This window comes from Acanthopagrus latus, chromosome 7 (assembly GCF_904848185.1).
Source record: "Acanthopagrus latus isolate v.2019 chromosome 7, fAcaLat1.1, whole genome shotgun sequence".
In the NCBI taxonomy this organism is placed as follows: domain Eukaryota; kingdom Metazoa; phylum Chordata; class Actinopteri; order Spariformes; family Sparidae; genus Acanthopagrus; species Acanthopagrus latus.
This window is the reverse complement of record NC_051045.1, coordinates 13,969,683-13,991,481: the sequence shown is the minus strand read 5'-3', so window position 1 is coordinate 13,991,481 and position 21,799 is coordinate 13,969,683. Positions and strand designations below refer to the sequence as shown.

Here is a 21,799-nt window from a genome sequence, read left to right as displayed (position 1 = left end):
ACAAAATGTAACTTGACCTCACCGCATCAATCTGAGAGCTTAAATCACCTCACACTTCATTGTCAGATTTTACTTACTAATCATATGAATAGCTTGTAAAATCTGACACATTGTTATAAATGTATCCACCCAACATATATAAATGTTTTTTCAATTTTAGCAACACCTCCAAAATTGATATGATGCTTGCTAATATAACAGTCATTGGGTATTTTTTTTTTATTGTAATCATGCTCTAAGAGCAGGGTCATTGCACCCTTGGGTGATGTGGGTAATTTAACACCCACACTTTTCCCGTTGAGAGGGTTCAGCACCCACACTTTTTCTACAGTTTTGCTCAAACGCCTTACTACAGTCGCTCAGTTTCTGTGGCCGCTCTGTGTCTGTGCTCGCTGCAGCTGCCTCCTCTTCCCCGCCCTCTCCTGCTGTTGCTTCAAACATGACACCAGCTTAATTAAAGATGTGTTCTGAAATAATTACATTTTTTCAATCATATTCTTTTCTTAATTCATATAAGTTCTGACATTTCTTGCATGGCCAAAGGATTAGGAAATTAATCTGTGTGACCTTGGTGGGTTCCAAATCATCTACTATAAATACAATGCATCATAAAAACTCATTCAACTGTTATAGTTATATAGCTTTTCCATTCTCCATGAGTATGATTTTATCTAGTGTTGGACACACAACAAAGAGGAAAAAGAGCTTTATCTTTAAAAGGAGCAGGCACAACCTGTTATTAACACATCTCAACAGGGATACAATTGAGAGATTATGATAACCTCTGGTAGGTTGCCCTTTATTGCACACAATGAACAAAACACAACAACATCCAAAGTCTGTCTTAACCGCATTCATACAGGAGGTTACATCAAAGATAGGAATGTGAGTTGTATAGCGTGATAATTTATTAAATGTGTATTTCATATTTATAGATTAAGTACAACGTACAATGAAAGAGTAAAATAACCACAACCGCCACCAATAATTAACTTCAATCAAAAATCACTCTAAGTTAAAACATTATATTATCAGATTTCCATATTGATTAACATGATTAACATCAGAACCAAACACCACTAAATATCTGAAACTCATATTCAAGAAATAAATGTTTACTTTAAATGACCTACTCCATTGCAGATGTGCTTTACGCAGTGCTCTACATCTTTACCTGATCATGAAGAATACACAGATGATACACAAAGAAGCATAAATGTGACTGATGGCCGAATAAAACCCTGCGGTAAAACATTCAGTATTCAGTTTTACACAAAGACATTTTAAGTAATCATGATTGATTTTTCACAACATAATTACAGAATGTGATGTGTTTGGTACTAACATGGTATTAAACAGGGATTCAGTCTTAAATGAGGCACATGCAGCTGCAGAAGGAGAAAGGAGTCTAAAACTTGATTTTAAAATGATCAAACTAAACAAAGATATGTGTATTGATATGTGTATACTGAGCAGGCCTACGTCCATGCTCTGAATATATATTAATGCATCCTCACTGATACTCATTTACATGCGTCATTGTTTTTGTGGGGTTTTTTTTTTTAGAGAAAAATGGTGTCACATACTCACCATATACAGCAGTTTAATAGTTTCTGATTATAATGAATAGATAAGTACCAGGGAGTTTTTGGTTTCTTTCTTCAGTTTTGGATCTTCATCTTCCAAACTTTAGATTAATTGGTTGTCTCACAGCTGTTCTCTGGTGTTCCATCGTCTCTGTCCTGCAGGTTGGTAAAGAAAGTGCAGACAAGTGCATCAGTATAAACAAGAGCAGTGCAGCGTTAAAAGTAAAAATGCCAAATGTTACCTCAATCCAGCCTATGACTTGTGAGGATCTGCCAACTGTTGTCGTATGTGACTAATTTGGAGTTGGTGGATTTTTTTTTTTTTTACATTTCTATTAGTCAGTTAATGTTCAAAAGAATCAGTCGATCAATTGATGAAAATTGTTTTTAGATATAATTGTTACCCTTTCATTTTCCCACTGTTTGAGCAATGGGTGTTTTTTTGCAGCATTCAGACTTGGTTCGTCAGTCTTCTTGCAGAAAATTCTTACTATGGTCTCAGAAAAGTTTTCTGGGAGAAGTTGGGACACCTTAGAAACGACAGAAGCATGATGTTGTGATTAATAACAGACCAGAAGCTGCCCATTGAATAACATCACACAGGGCAACAACAGCTCATGCAAGGAAAGACTAAGATGAAATATTCTGTCATCATTGCTTTAGTTCTGACCCTCTCTCTGGGGAGCCTGAATGCCTTGGCTGGGTTCGCCTTTCTGTAGAAGTGCATATTATCCACAGGGTTCTTGTCTTTGTTCCCATAGTCCAGAGTAATGACCTAAATGACAAAAGTGAGCTAGAAGTTTGATTTTATTTTTGCAAGTGAATTTTGCTGAAACAGAGGGTTGAACATCTGAAATCAAATAAGTCATCAAGATTTTAGGAAACGTGAAGTTAAATTAATCAGACCAAAAACATACCAAAAATTCAAAGTCCTCTAATTCCAGCCCTGCATTGAGCTCTGCCAATCCCGCTTTCCAAACATTTTTCACATAGTCCAGCTGGGAGGAAAAGAGGTAAGAAACAGGTAGAATATCATATTATCATAAAAGTGAGCTGTATAGCATGATAATTTATTAAATGTGTATTTCATATTGATAGATTAAGTACAAAGTACAATGAAAGAGTAAAATAACCACAACCGCCACCAATAATTAACTTCATTCAAACATCACTCTAAGTTAAAACATCATATTATCAGATTTCCATATTGATTAACATGATTAACATCAGAACCAAACACCACTAAATATCTGAAACTCCTAATCAAGAAATAAATGTTTACTTTAAATGACCTACTCCATTGCAGATGTGCTTTATGCAGTGCTCTACATCTAAAGTTAAATTAATCAGACCAAAAACATACCAAAAAGTCCTCTGATTGCAGCACTGCATTGAGCTCTGCCAATCGTGCTTCCAAAGCTGCTTTCACAGCCTTCAGCTGGGAGGAAAAGAGGTACGAAACAGGTAGAATATCATATTATCATAAAAGTGAGTTGTATAGCATGATAATTTATTAAATGTGTATTTCATATTGATAGATTAAGTACAAAGTACAATGAAAGAGTAAAATAACCACAACCGCCACCAATAATTAACTTCAATCAAACATCACTCTGAGTTAAAACATTATATTATCAGATTTCAATATTGATTAACATGATTAACATCAGAACCAAACACCACTAAATATCTGAAACTCCTAATCAAGAAATAAATGTTTACTTTAAATGACCTACTCCATTGCAGATGTGTTTTATGCAGTGCTCTACATCTAAAGTTAAATTAATCAGACCAAAAACATACCAAAAAGTCAAAGTCCTTTGATTGCAGCCCTGCATTGGGCTCTGCCAATCGTGCTTCCCAAGCGTCTTTCACAGGCTTCAGCTGGGAGGAAAAGAGGTAAGAAACAGGTAGAATATCATATTATCATAAAAGTGAGCTGTATAGCATGATAATTTATTAAATGTGTATTTCATATTGATAGATTAAGTACAAAGTACAATGAAAGAGTAAAATAACCACAACCGCCACCAATAATTAACTTCAATCAAACATCACTCTAAGTTAAAACATCATATTATAAGAGTTCCATATTGATTAACATGATTAACATCATAACCAAACACCACTAAATATCTGAAACTCCTAATCAAGAAATAAATGTTTACTTTAAATGACCTACTCCATTGCAGATGTGCTTTATGCAGTGCTCTACATCTAAAGTTAAATTAATCAGACCAAAAACATACCAAAAAGTCCTTTGATTGCAGCACTGCATTGAGGTCTGCCAATCGTGCTTCCAAAGCTGCTTTCACAGCCTTCAGCTGGGAGGAAAAGAGGTAAGAAACAGGTAGAATATCATATTATCATAAAAGTGAGTTGTATAGCATGATAATTTATTAAATGTGTATTTCATATTGATAGATTAAGTACAAAGTACAATGAAAGAGTAAAATAACCACAACCGCCACCAATAATTAACTTCAATCAAACATCACTCTAAGTTAAAACATCATATTATCAGATTTCCATATTGATTAACATGATTAACATCAGAACCAAACACCACTAAATATCTGAAACTCGTAATCAAGAAATAAATGTTTACTTTAAATGACCTACTCCATTGCAGATGTGCTTTATGCAGTGCTCTACATCTAAAGTTAAATTAATCAGACCAAAAACATACCAAGAAGTCCTCTGATTGCAGCCCTGCATTGAGCTCTTCCAATCGTGCTTCCAAAGCTGCTTTCAAAGCCTTCAGCTGGGAGGAAAAGAGGTAAGAAACAGGTAGAATATCATATTATCATAAAAGTGAGTTGTATAGCATGATAATTTATTAAATGTGTATTTCATATTGATAGATTAAGTACAATGTACAATGAAAGAGTAAAATAACCACAACCGCCACCAATAATTAACTTCAATCAAACATCACTCTAAGTTAAAACATTATATTATCAGATTTCCATGTTGATTGACATGATTAACATCAGAACCAAACACCACTAAATATCTGAAACTCCTAATCAAAAATAAATGTTTACTTTAAATGGCCTACTCCATTGCAGATGTGCTTTATGCAGTGCTCTACATCTAAAGTTAAATTAATCAGACCAAAAACATACCAAAAAGTCCTCTGATTGCAGCCCTGCATTGAGCTCTGCCAATCGTGCTTCCAAAGCTGCTTTCACAGCCTTCAGCTGGGAGGAAAAGAGGTAAGAAACAGGTAGAATATCATATTATCATAAAAGTGAGTTGTATAGCATGATAATTTATTAAATGTGTATTTCATATTGATAGATTAAGTACAAAGTACAATGAAAGAGTAAAATAACCACAACCGCCACCAATAATTAACTTCAATCAAACATCACTCTAAGTTAAAACATTATATTGTCAGATTTCCATATTGATTAACATGATTAACATCAGAACCAAACACCACTAAATATCTGAAACTCCTAATCAAGAAATAAATGTTTACTTTAAATGACCTACTCCATTGCAGATGTGCTTTATGCAGTGCTCTACATCTAAAGTTAAATTAATCAGACCAAAAACATACCAAAAAGTCCTCTGATTGCAGCCCTGCATTGAACTTTTCCAATCGTTCTTTCAAAGCTGCTTTCAAAGCCTTCAGCTGGGAGGAAAAGGGGTAAGAAACAGGTAGAATATCATATTATCATAAAAGTGAGTTGTATAGCATGATAATTTATTAAATGTGTATTTCATATTGATAGATTAAGTACAAAGTACAATGAAAGAGTAAAATAACCACAACCGCCACCAATAATTAACTTCAATCAAACATCACTCTAAGTTAAAACATTATATTGTCAGATTTCCACATTGATTAACATGATTAACATCAGAACCAAACACCACTAAATATCTGAAACTCCTAATCAAGAAATAAATGTTTACTTTAAATGACCTACTCCATTGCAGATGTGCTTTATGCAGTGCTCTACATCTAAAGTTAAATTAATCAGACCAAAAACATACCAAAAAGTCCTCTGATTGCAGCCCTGCATTGAGCTCTGCCAATCGTGCTTCCAAAGCTGCTTTCACAGCCTTCAGGTGGGAGGAAAAGAGGTAAGAAACAGGTAGAATATCCTATTATCATAAAAGTGAGTTGTATAGCATGATAATTTATTAAATGTGTATTTCATATTGATAGATTAAGTACAAAGTACAATGAAAGAGTAAAATAACCACAACCGCCACCAATAATTAACTTCAATCAAACATCACTCTAAGTTAAAACATCATATTATCAGATTTCCATATTGATTAACATGATTAACATCAGAACCAAACACCACTAAATATCTGAAACTCCTAATCAAGAAATAAATGTTTACTTTAAATGACCTACTCCATTGCAGATGTGCTTCATGCAGTGCTCTACACCTAAAGTTAAATTAATCAGACCAAAAACATACCAAAAAGTCCTCTGATTGCAGCACTGCATTGGGCTCTGTCAATCGTGCTTCCAAAGCTGCTTTCAAAGCCCTCAGCTGGGAGGAAAAGAGGTAAGAAACAGGTAGAATATCATATTATCATAAAAGTGAGTTGTATAGCATGATAATTTATTAAATGTGTGTTTCATATTGATAGATTAAGTACAAAGTACAATGAAAGAGTAAAATAACCACAACCGCCACCAATAATTAACTTCAATCAAACATCACTCTAAATTAAAACATTATATTATCAGATTTCCATATTGATTAACATGATTAACATCAGAACCAAACACCACTAAATATCTGAAACTCCTAATCAAGAAATAAATGTTTACTTTAAATGACCTACTCCATTGCAGATGTGCTTTATGCAGTGCTCTACATCTAAAGTTAAATTAATCAGACCAAAAACATACCAAAAAGTCCTCTGATTGCAGCCCTGCATCGAGCTCTGCCAATCGTGCTTCCAAAGCTGCTTTCACAGCCTTCAGCTGGGAGGAAAAGAGGTAAGAAACAGGTAGAATATCATATTATCATAAAAGTGAGTTGTATAGCATGATAATTTATTAAATGTGTATTTCATATTGATTAAGTACAAAGTACAATGAAAGAGTAAAATAACCACAACCGCCACCAATAATTAACTTCAATCAAACATCACTCTAAGTTAAAACATTATATTATCAGATTTCCATATTGATTAACATGATTAACATCAGAACCAAACACCACTAAATATCTGAAACTCCTAATCAAGAAATAAATGTTTACTTTAAATGACCTACTCCATTGCAGATGTGCTTTATGCAGTGCTCTACATCTAAAGTTAAATTAATCAGACCAAAAACATACCAAAAAGTCCTCTGATTGCAGCCCTGCATTGAGCTCTGCCAATCGTGCTTCCAAAGCTGCTTTCAAAGCCTTCAGCTGGGAGGAAAAGAGGTAAGAAACAGGTAGAATCTCATATTATCATAAAAGTGAGTTGTATAGCATGATAATTTATTAAATGTGTGTTTCATATTGATAGATTAAGTACAAAGTACAATGAAAGAGTAAAATAACCACAACCGCCACCAATAATTAACTTCAATCAAACATCACTCTAAATTAAAACATTATATTATCAGATTTCCATATTGATTAACATGATTAACATCAGAACCAAACACCACTAAATATCTGAAACTCCTAATCAAGAAATAAATGTTTACTTTAAATGACCTACTCCATTGCAGATGTGCTTTATGCAGTGCTCTACATCTAAAGTTAAATTAATCAGACCAAAAACATACCAAAAAGTCCTCTGATTGCAGCCCTGCATTGGGCTCTGCCAATCGTGCTTCCCAAGCTTCTTTCACAGGTTTCAGCTGGGAAGAAAAGAGGCAAGAAACAGGTAGAATATCATATTATCATAAAAGTGAGTTGTATAGCGTGATAATTTATTAAATGTGTATTTCATATTGATAGATTAAGTACAAAGTACAATGAAAGAGTAAAATAACCACAACCGCCACCAATAATTAACTTCAATCAAACATCACTCTAAGTTAAAACATTATATTATCAGATTTCCATATTGATTAACATGATTAACATCAGAACCAAACACCACTAAATATCTGAAACTCCTAATCAAGAAATAAATGTTTACTTTAAATGACCTACTCCATTGCAGATGTGCTTTATGCAGTGCTCTACATCTAAAGTTAAATTAATCAGACCAAAAACATACCAAAAAGTCCTTTGATTGCAGCCCTGCATTGAGCTCTGCCAATTGTGCTTCCAAAGCTGCTTTCACAGCCTTCAGCTGGGAGGAAAAGAGGTAAGAAACAGGTAGAATATCATATTATCATAAAAGTGAGTTGTATAGCATGATAATTTATTAAATGTGTATTTCATATTGATAGATTAAGTACAAAGTACAATGAAAGAGTAAAATAACCACAACCGCCACCAATAATTAACTTCAATCAAACATCACTCTAAGTTAAAACATTATATCATCAGATTTCCATATTGATTAACATGATTAACATCAGAACCAAACACCACTAAATATCTGAAACTCCTAATCAAGAAATAAATGTTTACTTTAAATGACCTACTCCATTGCAGATGTGCTTTATGCAGTGCTCTACATCTAAAGTTAAATTAATCAGACCAAAAACATACCAAAAAGTCCTCTGATTGCAGCCCTGCATTGAACTTTTCCAATCGTTCTTTCAAAGCTGCTTTCAAAGCCTTCAGCTGGGAGGAAAAGGGGTAAGAAACAGGTAGAATATCATATTATCATAAAAGTGAGTTGTATAGCATGATAATTTATTAAATGTGTATTTCATATTGATAGATTAAGTACAAAGTACAATGAAAGAGTAAAATAACCACAACCGCCACCAATAATTAACTTCAATCAAACATCACTCTAAGTTAAAACATCATATTATCAGATTTACATATTGATTAACATGATTAACATCAGAACCAAACACCACTAAATATCTGAAACTCCTAATCAAGAAATAAATGTTTACTTTAAATGACCTACTCCATTGCAGATGTGCTTTATGCAGTGCTCTACATCTAAAGTTAAATTAATCAGACCAAAAACATACCAAAAATGCAAAGTCCTCTGATTGCAGCCCTGCATTGGGCTCTGCCAATCGTGCTTCCCAAGCTTCTTTCACAGGCTTCAGCTGGGAGGAAAAGAGGTAAGAAACAGGTAGAATATCATATAATCATAAAAGTGAGTTGTATAGCATGATAATTTATTAAATGTGTATTTCATATTGATTAAGTACAAAGTACAATGAAAGAGTAAAATAACCACAGCTGCCACCAATAATTAACTTCAATCAAACATCACTCTAAGTTAAAACATTATATTATCAGATTTCCATATTGATTAACATGATTAACATCAGAACCAAACACCACTAAATATCTGAAACTCCTAATCAAGAAATAAATGTTTACTTTAAATGACCTACTCCATTGCAGATGTGCTTTATGCAGTGCTCTACATCTAAAGTTAAATTAATCAGACCAAAAACATACCAAAAAGTCCTCTGATTGCAGCCCTTTATTGAACTCTTCCAATCGTGTTTCCCAAGCTTCTTTCACAGGCTTCAGCTGGGAGGAAAAGAGGCAAGAAACAGGTAGAATATCATATTATCATAAAAGTGAGTTGTATAGCATGATAATTTATTAAATGTGTATTTCATATTGATAGATTAAGTACAAAGTACAATGAAAGAGTAAAATAACCACAACCGCCACCAATAATTAACTTCAATCAAACATCACTCTAAGTTAAAACATCATATTATCAGATTTCCATATTGATTAACATGATTAACATCAGAACCAAACACCACTAAATATCTGAAACTCCTAATCAAGAAATAAATGTTTACTTTAAATGACCTACTCCATTGCAGATGTGCTTCATGCAGTGCTCTACATCTAAAGTTAAATTAATCAGACCAAAAACATACCAAGAAGTCCTTTGATTGCAGCCCTGCATTGGGCTCTGCCAGTCGTGCTTCCAAAGCGTCTTTCACAGGCTTCAGCTGGGAGGAAAAGAGGTAAGAAACAGGTAGAATATCATATTATCATAAAAGTGAGTTGTATAGCATGATAATTTATTAAATGTGTATTTCATATTGATTAAGTACAAAGTACAATGAAAGAGTAAAATAACCACAGCCGCCACCAATAATTAACTTCAATCAAACATCACTCTAAGTTAAAACATTATATTATCAGATTTCCATATTGATTAACATGATTAACATCAGAACCAAACACCACTAAATATCTGAAACTCCTAATCAAGAAATAAATGTTTACTTTAAATGACCTACTCCATTGCAGATGTGCTTTATGCAGTGCTCTACATCTAAAGTTAAATTAATCAGACCAAAAACATACCAAAAAGTCCTCTGATTGCAGCCCTGCATTGAACTTTTCCAATCGTTCTTCCAAAGCTGCTTTCACAGCCTTCAGCTGGGAGGAAAAGAGGTAAGAAACAGGTAGAATATCATATTATCATAAAAGTGAGTTGTATAGCATGATAGAATATCTGTGTTTCTCTCTCTCTGGCTCTCTAATCCTGCACAGTTTGGGAATAACGTGTAGTCCACATTACCTATTAAAATGTAAATGACAAGCTTTTTAACTTGATTTTCTTTAACCTTAATGGACAAAGTGCTGAACTACTCACTCATTCACACCGGCCATTCATGCCGGCCATGCCAGGCACTGGCCTGCCTATCAGGAGCAATTTTTGGTTCTGTGTCCAGCTCAAGGACACAACAACAGGAACAGGAGGAATCAGGGATCAAACCACCAGCCCCAATCTACCTCCTCCTGAAACACAGCTGTGTAATATCTATGGGCTATGATTAACTGACTATCTCATACTTCTTTCATTGTCTGTCAGAAACATATGGACTAAGGACTAAAACTGTATTGTGAACTGGCTTCATTAAAACAAGTCTTCACAGGGACTAGGAGGGGACTGAAAGAGGGTTCAGTGGGCTAAAATGTCCTGGAAACTTGTGTGAAAAATTCCCCAGTTTACTATAGCCGATGAGAGTGCAATCACATCATCTTAACAAAATTACTATGAATGCTACCGATAGGAACTTGCAGTGGTCGACATGAAATCTGGGCACAACACAAGTATTACAAGGTGTGTAAAATGAACAGAACAGAACAGAAACAAGCAATGTGCACTTAACAAGAACAAAAAGAGTTTTACATCCAACTCTGTTATACTGTTCTTAATGCTAGTTAACATTTCAAACAGATGTGTAATGCAATACGGACACACAGAGACATAAGATACGCACGTCAGATCCGTTGAACAACTTTTCACCCAGAAACCTGTAGAGGTCTCGAGAGATGATCCTCTTCAGAATCTCCCGAGCCTTGCTCAGGTCATCGGAGGAAGAGAAGAGTATTTCCTCAAACACATGATCTAAAGAACAAACAGTAACAGAGTTGAAGAAAGGATGAGTTTGAGTTAGACAGCATTAATGATAATTAATAATTTGTTCTTAAAAATATATAAAAGCAGCTCAATCTGGCATTTTGATATTAATCACTGATTACAACTATACCACTATACTATGCCGTATCAGAAGCCACACCTCTGAATGCATGTATCTCCATCATTTAACAAACTTGCTGAATTTTCAACTGGTTTTCAGGTGGATTACAATCAACGAATCCCCTGTAATTACCTTAATAAATCTAAACCTAACAATATTGCACAAGTGAAGTAAGTGACAGATTCAGCTCTAATCTCTTAAATATACAAAAAGCATGATGATTGATAAATACAATTTTCAGCACTTTACTGGTATATCTAAATCTAAAACTGTTAATCTTTGTTCTTTATCTTCTAACATGAAGACAGTCACGTAACTACTTACATTAGCTTACAAGAAGGATCATCTGTAATATATAAAATTCAACATGTTTGTAACATTGATATACTGTAAAATAACTTGTCACATGGAAAACTTTATTCTCCGTTGATTGGTTTTGAAATTTGCTGCACAAAAGTCTGACATTTTTATACCTCTGCACTGGTGAAAGTCGAGGCTGAAAGCATTATGTTTTTGGGTTGTCTATTCCATTCTTGTGAATGTGGTATTACAACAGCACCTTGAAGCAACTTTTTCAAATTTGTCACAAACATCTACTTTGAGTCCAGGATGAACTGATTAGATTTTGACTGATCACAGCGGTATCTACTGACCTGTCAGCTTGGTGTAGGCCTCCATATCTTCCATGGCATTGGAGAGAGTGTACTTCTTCCCTCCTGAGCCTTCAATCATGATGTGACCGTCTGCTTCAACAAAAGCATCTGTGATCCTGAATAATCATACCCAACATTATTATCTCTTTTAAGAGCAAGTTGCAGTGTAACATTCAAGAGATTAAATTATAAAGTCAATGAAATAAGCCACATCAGACAGCAGACTACGCTAAATGTTGAAGGGTATGTACTCACATAGTCTCTATGATCTTGTTCACTTTGTGTTGGTAGGCCCTCTTGTGGAGAGAGTACCTTGTGTGGAACATGTCATAGATATTGACCGCCTCCTGTTAAGATAACCAATAGTTTAGTCACATCTGATCAAATAAGAGGATTGCTGTTTAAAATCTGGTAAAAAAGGCAGTAGTAACAATGTCTGAACCTTTTCTCTAACACAGATCTGCTTCTTGCCATCCACCTCACACACCCTGGCAAAGTGTATGAAGCGGCGATAGTCAAAGTTGTTCTTCATGCCCAGGTGGTGGCAGTCCCTGAAATAAATCAACGTTAAAAAAATATGGTAAGAAATTGGGCTTAATATGTTTAACTAATCAATTCACTCTAAGGAATCTGCATATTGTTCAAATAATCCAGAGAATATTGTATTTGTCATACATAGCAGTTCATCATTCTATATCAAAAAGTAAATAGTTCTACAGAAGCTTTTCAACAAGTCCCACCTTGCAAAGTAGTCAAACTTGTCCACATCAATGCCATTTCTTTTGTTGGACACGATTTCATAGAGGAAGGACTTTTCCTGTCCCCGACCTTTATGTGGCCACTAAGGATATGACACACAACAGTGGGATTAGATATCGGCTGCTGTAAAAATGATGATACTGATTGATTTCACACAATTCACTTGTGTATGACTGACTGGAGTTTGCTTCTTTTCAGGGTCTATCATTTCTTTGATGAAGTCCAGGTCCTTAGTCAGGTCCAGCTTCCAGTCCTTCATCTCCTTCTCCAGCTTATTGTCTTTCACCAGGTAGTCAAACATTTCTTTAGAGGCCTTCTCATGCTGCAACATAAACAGACTCATTTATATATTAACATGAGAATTCAGTGTACAATCAGGATTAGTTCCTCCAGGGGCCTTTGAGCACTGAAGCTAAAGGTCTGCAATGGCTCTCTTCCTAACATGCTTGAACAAATACAAATCTTTTCCTCAAATCATCGGCATCAAAGATTTGATGTACGTTAATGGTCTTTGTTACTGCCAGTCTCCTCATCCGTCTGCAGAGCAAAGCGGTTGACTTGTATCTTGTCATTATGCTGCTACTTTAAATCTTTTGACATTTCATGAATGCACCTTGAGATTGTGTTGTTTGACAAATAATATTCTTTAGTCTGCTGGCTATTACTTCGTCAGTCAAATGAAACTACCATATCAAAAGCACGTTTTGAATTCCTCAGCAATAGTGTGTGGCATTTTACACCGAGCAGCTCTGGAAGCTACCGTGCTGAGGGCTTGATTGATTGATTATCAATACCACAAGATAATCGCAAAGAGGCAAGGTGGTGATACAACATAGCTCTCCTTTTTGCATTAAGTGTTTCTTGAATTATGACCTGAAGTGACGGGCCTGGTACATGTAGGCAGGCTGTGCAAGCAGGAAAACTCTATTGACCCAACATTCTCTGTCAAGACACCACACACTGAGGATTTTATTGCCTCGGTTAACTACATTAACCATCAACACTGATTAGGATATTGACATAAGTCATGACAAAGTTCTCCTATCATGCAGTTCGTGTCTCTGTTTTTCTTTGTACTTAATTGTCTGATTCTTTTTTCATGCATCATGTAAAACTTACCTTCCAGTTCAATCCTGGATGTTGTTTCTTGATGAACATTCCATCATACAGATGGGAAAAGGGCCCATGTCCTAGATATAGAGAGACAGATATAAGATAACCTAATAATTATGGTGTGTGAACTGTAAAATGAGCAGCTGTGGCTCAGGAGGTATAGAGCATGTATGATGGATGGTGATTTGACTCCCTAATCTTCTGGGTGCATGTTACTTATGTTACTGAACCCCAAACTGCCCCTGGTGGCTTTTCCATAAGTGTGTAAATGGCTGAGCATTAAATTATCTTGAGGCTTTTTGGATATGAAGTGCTGCACTTCTTCTTGTTGGCCATGCAAGGTGCAGAGTAGTCTAACAATATGAGTGAATGGGTGAATGTGACAAGTGCTGTAGTGCTACCATCATGAACTTATCAGGCCTGTTTTTATTTTAGATGAGGCAAGTTTCAGAGAGGGGCGTTTACTGTAACCCAATCTAATAATTGCATTTCTATAAATTAGCTATTTTAGGACCTGCTTCCATTTGTTATTATTTTTTGCTGGAAATATCAGTTCAACATTTCAGCCATGTTTATCTGTTAATGTATTTGATAAGCTCATGATGAAGTACTGTACATTTTTGCAGAATCATTTTCATCAGCACATCAACATACCAGTAGGTTCCATATGGGTCGTTAAAAAACTGACTACAGCTGTTAATAATGAATCACAGTGACTATGATTGATAAGATTGATACATTTGTATTTACCTCTCACTATCAAGGAAACCATTGGTTGTCATTTTATTTTAAGTTAATGAGTCAATGAGTGATCATTTCTTGTGTGTACAGTGAGTGCTGCACTGTGAATGCCTTACAGGAGAGACTGGGAAAAGTGCCATTATTGTATATTATAAACAATTATTGCATCACTCCTTTCTCTCTGAAGACTGGTTTTTCAACCCCACACTTCAACATGATGGTTTGGAAAAAACATTCTCTCTCTTTATGTTAAGCTGATCTCAATGAAATTCAACACTGCAAAAGGTTCATATTAACACCCTCCCCGTACCTTTCCTCTTCCTACCTGTAAGGCATTTAATCTGGAATATCTGTAGGAACCTTTGAGTTACAATTGGCATTAGATCAAAATTAAAATTAGAACAGGTATTGTTAGAAGAAAAATACCTAAATAGTGCACAAATTTCCTCTATTTGTCTTCATTCATTCCTCATTTAGGGGCTAGCCTTTTAATGAAAACACTCTGTAACACTGTATATTAGAAAAACACCAGCTCTTATTAACAATTTGTCAAATACATTTTCACTGTCATTTTAACTAGGGGTGGTTAATCAGCCCAATTTCCCGATTTGATTCGATTCCGATTATTGAAGTCTCGATTCAATTGCAAATCGATTTTTGATTATTAGAGATTATTGATCTTCTGTTTAACATCAGTCAGCTGTTGAATTCTTCTCTTTTGAGTAACACCTCACAGCACCGCTGATATTGTATAGTGTAACTGTAATATCTGTCATGACTTTGGATTCATGTTCTTTGTGTTGTGTTCTTGTGTCTGGTTTTTGGTTTCTTGTATTTGATTTATGTCTTTGTATCATGTCTTGTGTCTTTGTTTTGATTTTCCATGACCCTCTGTGTCCTTTAAGTTTCTCCTGTGTTCTCCCCTCTGGCTCCCTCTGTCTGTTGTATTGTTCCCTTCATGTTTTCTCATGTGCTCCTCCCCTTTGTTACCACACCTGGCCTCCTCCCTCCTCTCTTTCCTCACCTGTTCCTTGTCTGGTCATTAGTGTCTGTGTTTTAAGTCTCTGCTTTCCCTCTTGTCTTTGTCCAGTCATTGTATTCTGTCTGCTTCATGTTTCTGTTCATGTTCATGTTCATGTTCATGTTCATGTTCCTGCTCATGTCTGTGTCTTGTCCTCCCGGAGTTCCTTTTGTCTCCAGTCTTCCCTTGGTTTGTGTCTTTGGACTTCGAGTTTTGCATTTGGCATTTTTTGATTTGAACTTTGCTTTTTGGTTGTACTTTGTCTTGCCGGTTTTGTTGCTACTTTGTTTTATGTGTCTCTGTAGCTCTTTTGTTTCATGCTCCTTGATTTTTGCATTCAGCTTTTAGTTAATAAAGCTTGCTTTTCATTTCCCCATATCCTTGCCCTCTGTGTGTAACTGCGTTTGGATCCACCTCCCCTTTCCATAGTCTTCCCCTTTAAACCCCATCCTGACAATATCAAAATGATTATTTTTTTACTTTGTTTTAAATGTAGTCTTTCACTGTTAAAAGAAAGTTGCCAAACTCAGCAGCCAGACTCATGTTATAAGCATTGTCGGTGACGAGAACCAGGTCATGTTTCTCTATTCCCCACTCGTCTGCCATTGCTTTGAGAAAATCATATATTTGCACCTGTGTGGCTATCATCCATAGCTCTAACGGTCATGTATGAGACTATCTCTCTGGAGGTCCAGGCATCGCAGGTTCTTGCTACCCTGTGAGCAGAGTTGCAGGACTCTTGCACGAAAAGCTTTTTTTCCTTGTAAAGATTTGGAATCGATTTAAGTTTAGTTCTTAAAAAAATCGATCTTTGAAAATGTAATAATCAACTCATAATCTTCAATATAATTGCGATTAATCAATAATCAGTTTTTTTTTTCACCACCCCTAATTTTAACTCTTAATCACAACCAGTAATTACCACTTAAAACTTATTACATGTAATAGTGAAAAAGGTATGTATAACTCACCCAGGTCGTGGCAGAGACCAGCAATCTGCACACAAAGAATGTCCTCATCAGTGATCTCGAGCTCTGGCTGCCGTGTTCTCAGAGCTCGTGCAAGCTCTCCTGCCAAGTGTGCCACCCTTTACAGCACAACAATGAAAAAACATCACTCATTATTCAATTATTGTATCATATTGCAAAACAGAAAGTATGGATGTGTATACCTGTACTAAGGAATGCAATGTTGACTTTAATTTCATTGCTTTGTTCATGTCATTATTGATTATCTGTCACCAGGATTGATTCTCTTAGTTCACAGAACAGCATCTATCTGAAAAATGCAAACATACCCAATGGAGTGTTCAAAGCGGTTGTGGGATGCTCCAGGGTAAACAAAGTAGGCCCCGCCAAGCTGCTTGATAAATCGAAGTCTCTGGAATTGTGGCGTGTCAATGATTTTGATGAGAAGCGGGTGTAACACCAAATGTCCGTGGATGGGATCATTAAACACCTGGCCGGACACAGTCACAAAATATTACCCAAAAGAGTTCCAGTGAAACCAGCTCTAATCTCTTGAGGGCACTCTGAGCTTGCAAAATGATGAGAATTCAAACATGAAGCCACAGCTACAGAGGAGTAAAATCAATAGATATAATTAAAAAAATGCATGTGGTGGAGCAAAATAGAAAAGTTCTCCTGAGTATTTCGTGAACTAGTTTTTCATACTGCAGTCTTCCTCATAATCAATATTTTCATCACCTTCACTTGTAGACCAACTCTGGACTCAACAATTGACAACAAACATATTGGGTTGGAACAATACCTAGCTTTTATAACTACAATATTTTACCTTGCTTTTGAAGATTGTCATTTCCAACTCTGACATTTTGGAGCTTCCAGAAGTTGTGGCCATGGCTAACCGTCACCCTTTATGTTGGTCCAACAAGCAGTTGATATCTCAGGACGAACAGCTGAGTGGTTGGAACAATACCTGGCTTTTATAACTCACCACACCTATCAGATTTGTCACTACCCTCATCATGGAAGGCTTGTGATTGATTGGACAACAAAAAGTTTTCAGTAAAGGAAAACTGAAAACACATTAGACTGTCACAAGACAAATTAACAAAACAGATAAGACACATTACTCAAAAAACAAAAGATTTCAGAACACAAAACACAACATTCAGTTCCTGAATACAGGTATGTAACAAATTTGATAAAAGGTATCTAATAACAGCAACTCCCTTTTTTGACACACAACCCTGTTTCCCTAAAACTACATTTATGTATTTTAAGTATGCATTGCCCAATAAGTTGAGGAGGGAATGGAAATTATTATATGCAGACAACGTAATACTATTCCTACAGAACCACATTTGATCATTGCATCAGGTCATCAAATCCCTTCCTGCAGCATGTGAGTACTCAAAGTGTTATAAATGTAAAATCAGTGTATGTGTATGTATACTCTGTACAAGACAGATTATGTAAGCATGGAACTGAAACTGAAGCTAAAATATAACTTTATTTGGTCCTTATTTCATCTTTGGTAAGTCCTGGTATGAAAAAGACAGATAAAACTAAAAGGTCAGGTCATGCCCACACAGTTTATTAAATCCACAGTTTATCAAATGCACCTCTGTTTACCTGTTTATGGGTGGGGCCACCCAGAGTAAAAAAAAAAAAATGCCTCCCTGCTTTTAAAGAGCCACATTCCATCAAGCGCCCACACCCATACTGACATTTCAAAGTCACTTTGCCAACTCATCACAGGGAGAGAAGTGAAACAAGAACTCCACTTTGTTCTTTAAATGTGTAATTCTGTATCATTCCTCTATCAGAGTATGGAACTCAATCCATCCTTTTATCTTGATTAGTTATATTTATTTATACAAATGTAGCTCCCCATAGAGACAAATATGTTAAAAGAGTTTTTACTTAATGTTGCAACTTTACATTTGTTTAGTCTGAATTTTCTATTTCTCTCTTGTAACAATGCTGTAATTGTGTTTTGGTTAATGTTAGGAAAAAGTGAATAGTTTGTCTTAAAATACCTATTTTGGTCGCCACACTCCCAGATGGAGATGGTGTGACTTCCCTTGAAAAACAGACGATTTTGGTCTCTGGCTAACAGGCATTTCATGTGAACATGATATGCCACATTTAGTACGAGCATCAACCTGGAAGATATGTGTACTACTAACTTTTTATAGTGGTGACTTGTGATGACACTTTACATCACAAAATGTAACTTGACTTCACCGCATCAATCTGAGCACTTAAATCAGCTCACACTTCATTGTCAGATTTTACTTACTAAGCATGTAATTAGCTTGTAGAATTTAAGACATCATAAATTCATCCACCCAACAGTATAAATGTTTTAATTTTAGCAACACTTCAAACATCTCAAAAATTGAGATGATGCTTGCTGATATATCAGTCATTGGGTATTTTTCGTTTTAATCATGCACTAAGATGCATGCGAACATGTGGATGAGGTGATACAAATTCTTGATGATGGTTTCAGACTTTTTCACAGATCTTTGGGGGTCAATCACTCAATGTACAGGCAGAGGCAGGGAAGAAGAAGTCTGGATACTAACATATTTTATAAGAAAAGAAAGGTATTCAACATGTTTGTTAGACCTCAGGATACACAAAATTGTTTTGGTTAATAATGCTGAATGAAATCATAACTTGTTTGTTAAAGGAAAACTCCACTTTCCAGGTGAGGTCAAATTTATTTTAACTCTTTGCCCTTTTGAGTTTCACTGTCACCATGTTGCCTGCTTCTCACCCAGTTATGAAGAATACATTGTATATACTCATTATTATCATTATCACTTTTTCTACTTTATTTTCCTGTTGGCATATTTTTGACTTGCTTTGTGTTGTTTCATTTGTATATATCAATCAATCATTTTGTACCTCTGTTTGTGACTCTTGAGATGCTGAAGGATCAACAAATTCTTATATTGTGGAGGGTTTTCAGATAATGGTTTTGGTTTGGGTGCCTATTTGTGTTGCATGTTGGATTGGACGACTGTGACAAAATATTTTTTGTTTGTGTATGTCGATCAGTGTTTTACTTACTTACTTACTTAGTTCATCCCTGTGCAATTACAGGATTATCATCCCGACTGTAAACAACTAGAAACAAACAAACAAAAAGCCATTTTGTGATGTCCACTGTTAACCTAAATTCTCACCACACCTATGGTGTCTTGCATTACTTGAAAATGGCTTGATGCTTAATGAAGCACCAGTGCACCATAACAGATACATCCTCAAGATAGAATTAGTTACATACCTCAGGGCTGAGTGACACAGGGGGTCAAAGTGGATAAGGTGGACAGTAGGTAACAACTGTAACAATTCACTGATATGGATCGGAATTGGTTTTATGTTAAAGATACGCCTACACCAATGCGCAGACCTCCGGATCAATCTAAATGCACTGTGAACTGGTCAAAGTGAACCTGCTACGCTGCTACTTCCTCACGGCTTTAAACTCTTGCACAAATCCAAAGGTCAGTGCGAGACTCTCGTGACATGCATCACAGTAACATTGGTGGAACATTGCCTGCCAGGTAAAAACAAAAGCAACATGTCTGACAAAGCTGACAAAATTTACAATACACTGTCAAATCTAAAATCAGAAGATTGGAAGCAATTTGGATTTTACAAGGACGGGAAGATTTTATAATCAGGCCGCTTGTCAGCGCTGTAGAACAGCATTTAATTATAGTGGCTACACGACAAATCGTTCACCTGGTGAGTAGGCATAGTGAAACCTGAAACTTATCGTAGCCCATGAACCTAGATATGTATTGGATTGTTTTGTAAGGGAAAGATGCACATCCCTAGTGAACGGTGAGGCAAACCTTTAAATAGCCTCACCAAAATCAATCTGAGTAAGAGAGGCCAGCAACTAAGCGTTTTCCTGATGCCATGGAAAAACAGGACCTCAACTTGTCAAGAAAGCCAAGTGTGAATATTGATTTCTTTGCGGAGCAAATTTGGTCAGACTGCACTGGGTATGTCTTTGCTGGCTGTGAAAACTTTGAATTATGTCCACAATATCTAAAAACTGTGAAATAATGTAGAATTAGTTGAAAAACTAAATTGGTAGGTTTAATTAGCTCGTCTGAAGAGAGTGAAGCTTTGTAATAGTTGGGTGAGAATGAAGCATTAAAATATATAGAGTTTGAAGAGATGTTACTGTGAGAATGAGTCTCTGAATCAGACTGAGAAATTCAATAAATCTCGATGTGTCGATGATTGGGAATATTTAAATAAATGTAAACAGAGTTCCTGGGTTAAAATAATGTAGAATTGGTTGAAAAACTAAGGCCAGACTAGACTGGTTGCTCTGATTCATCTGAAGAGAATGAAGCTTCCTAATAGTTTGGTGAGAATGAAGCATTAAAAATAGAATATAAGGTTTGAGACAAACTGCAATGCTAGCTCAAATTTGTGTTGAAAAGCAGCCGATGGAGATGGATACAGTAAGAATGAATCAAATACTCTGAATCTGACTAAGAAATTAAATAAATCTCAATATATCAATGATTAAAACATTTAACAATTTGGATGGAGTTCCTGGCTTGAATGAAAGAAAAACGAAAATTTATTTTAAATGTGAAATATACTGTGTGCATTTGTGTGCATGCGTGTGTGTGTGTGTGTGTGTGTGTGTGTGTGTGTGTGTGTGTGTGTGTGTGTGCATGTGTGGTCATGTGTGCATGCTTACACATGCATATCTGACTGCATCTATATGTGTGTGTGTGTGTGTGTGTGTATATCAAACTGACTCATTGATAAATCTATCTCTCTGTGTTGGCCCAGTTGATCTCGGTTGCTACGGTGATGGTAACCGGGCTGGTCCTGGTAACGGACTGTGAGAGTTGATTTCAGCTGAGGCTCACCTCACATTATCATACTTCTCTCTGCAAAACAGTAACTGGTATCACTAAAATGATGATATGGTCAAAGTCTTTTGAGCATTCTGTGAAGATTTTGTGTGCCTGTGGTCAGAAATGTGTCTTGTTGAGCAATTTAGAGAAGTGAATGTGTTTGTCTGCCTCTAGATATCTTTCCTCTAAGATTAATGGGACTGAATACGTCAGTTGGTCGGTGTTCCTGTCAGTAAAATGCCCACCAAATAAAAGCAACATGTCTGACAAAGCTGACAAAATTTACAACATACCATTAAACCTAAAATCAAAAGTATGGAAGAGAGGGTTACGAGAAGTCATACAAAAATCAGGCTGTTTGTAAGCTCTGCAGAATGGCATGGTGAAACGTGCAGATGACAAGGATGCTAGTAAAGCTAGCACTACTGAGAAAAGGCAAGACAAAGACATGGAGATTAAACACTTTTTACA

The 21,799-nt window shown here is 35.8% G+C and overlaps 1 protein-coding gene across 1 annotated transcript; it reads right to left on the bottom strand.

Annotated features, from left to right (window-relative positions):
- Nucleotides 1-690: 690 nt before the first annotated feature.
- Nucleotides 691-20,910, bottom strand: LOC119022800 (deoxynucleoside triphosphate triphosphohydrolase SAMHD1-like). Its single transcript, XM_037104116.1, has 33 exons — nt 19,723-20,910; nt 19,506-19,562; nt 17,257-17,454; nt 16,757-16,917; nt 16,431-16,546; nt 13,704-13,774; nt 12,763-12,906; nt 12,566-12,666; nt 12,268-12,376; nt 12,081-12,172; nt 11,826-11,941; nt 10,912-11,039; nt 9,989-10,063; nt 9,553-9,627; nt 9,113-9,187; nt 8,671-8,751; nt 8,231-8,305; nt 7,791-7,865; nt 7,351-7,425; nt 6,911-6,985; nt 6,475-6,549; nt 6,035-6,109; nt 5,595-5,663; nt 5,155-5,229; nt 4,715-4,789; nt 4,276-4,350; nt 3,836-3,910; nt 3,390-3,470; nt 2,950-3,024; nt 2,504-2,584; nt 2,257-2,361; nt 1,991-2,116; nt 691-1,742 (listed from the first exon to the last, which is right to left on the bottom strand). The coding sequence occupies exons 3-33, from the start codon at nt 17,317-17,319 to the stop codon at nt 1,695-1,697; spliced, it is 2,742 nt and encodes a 913-aa protein (XP_036960011.1). The 5' UTR covers nt 17,320-17,454; nt 19,506-19,562; nt 19,723-20,910; the 3' UTR covers nt 691-1,694.
- Between the last annotated feature and the right edge of the window lie 889 nt (nt 20,911-21,799).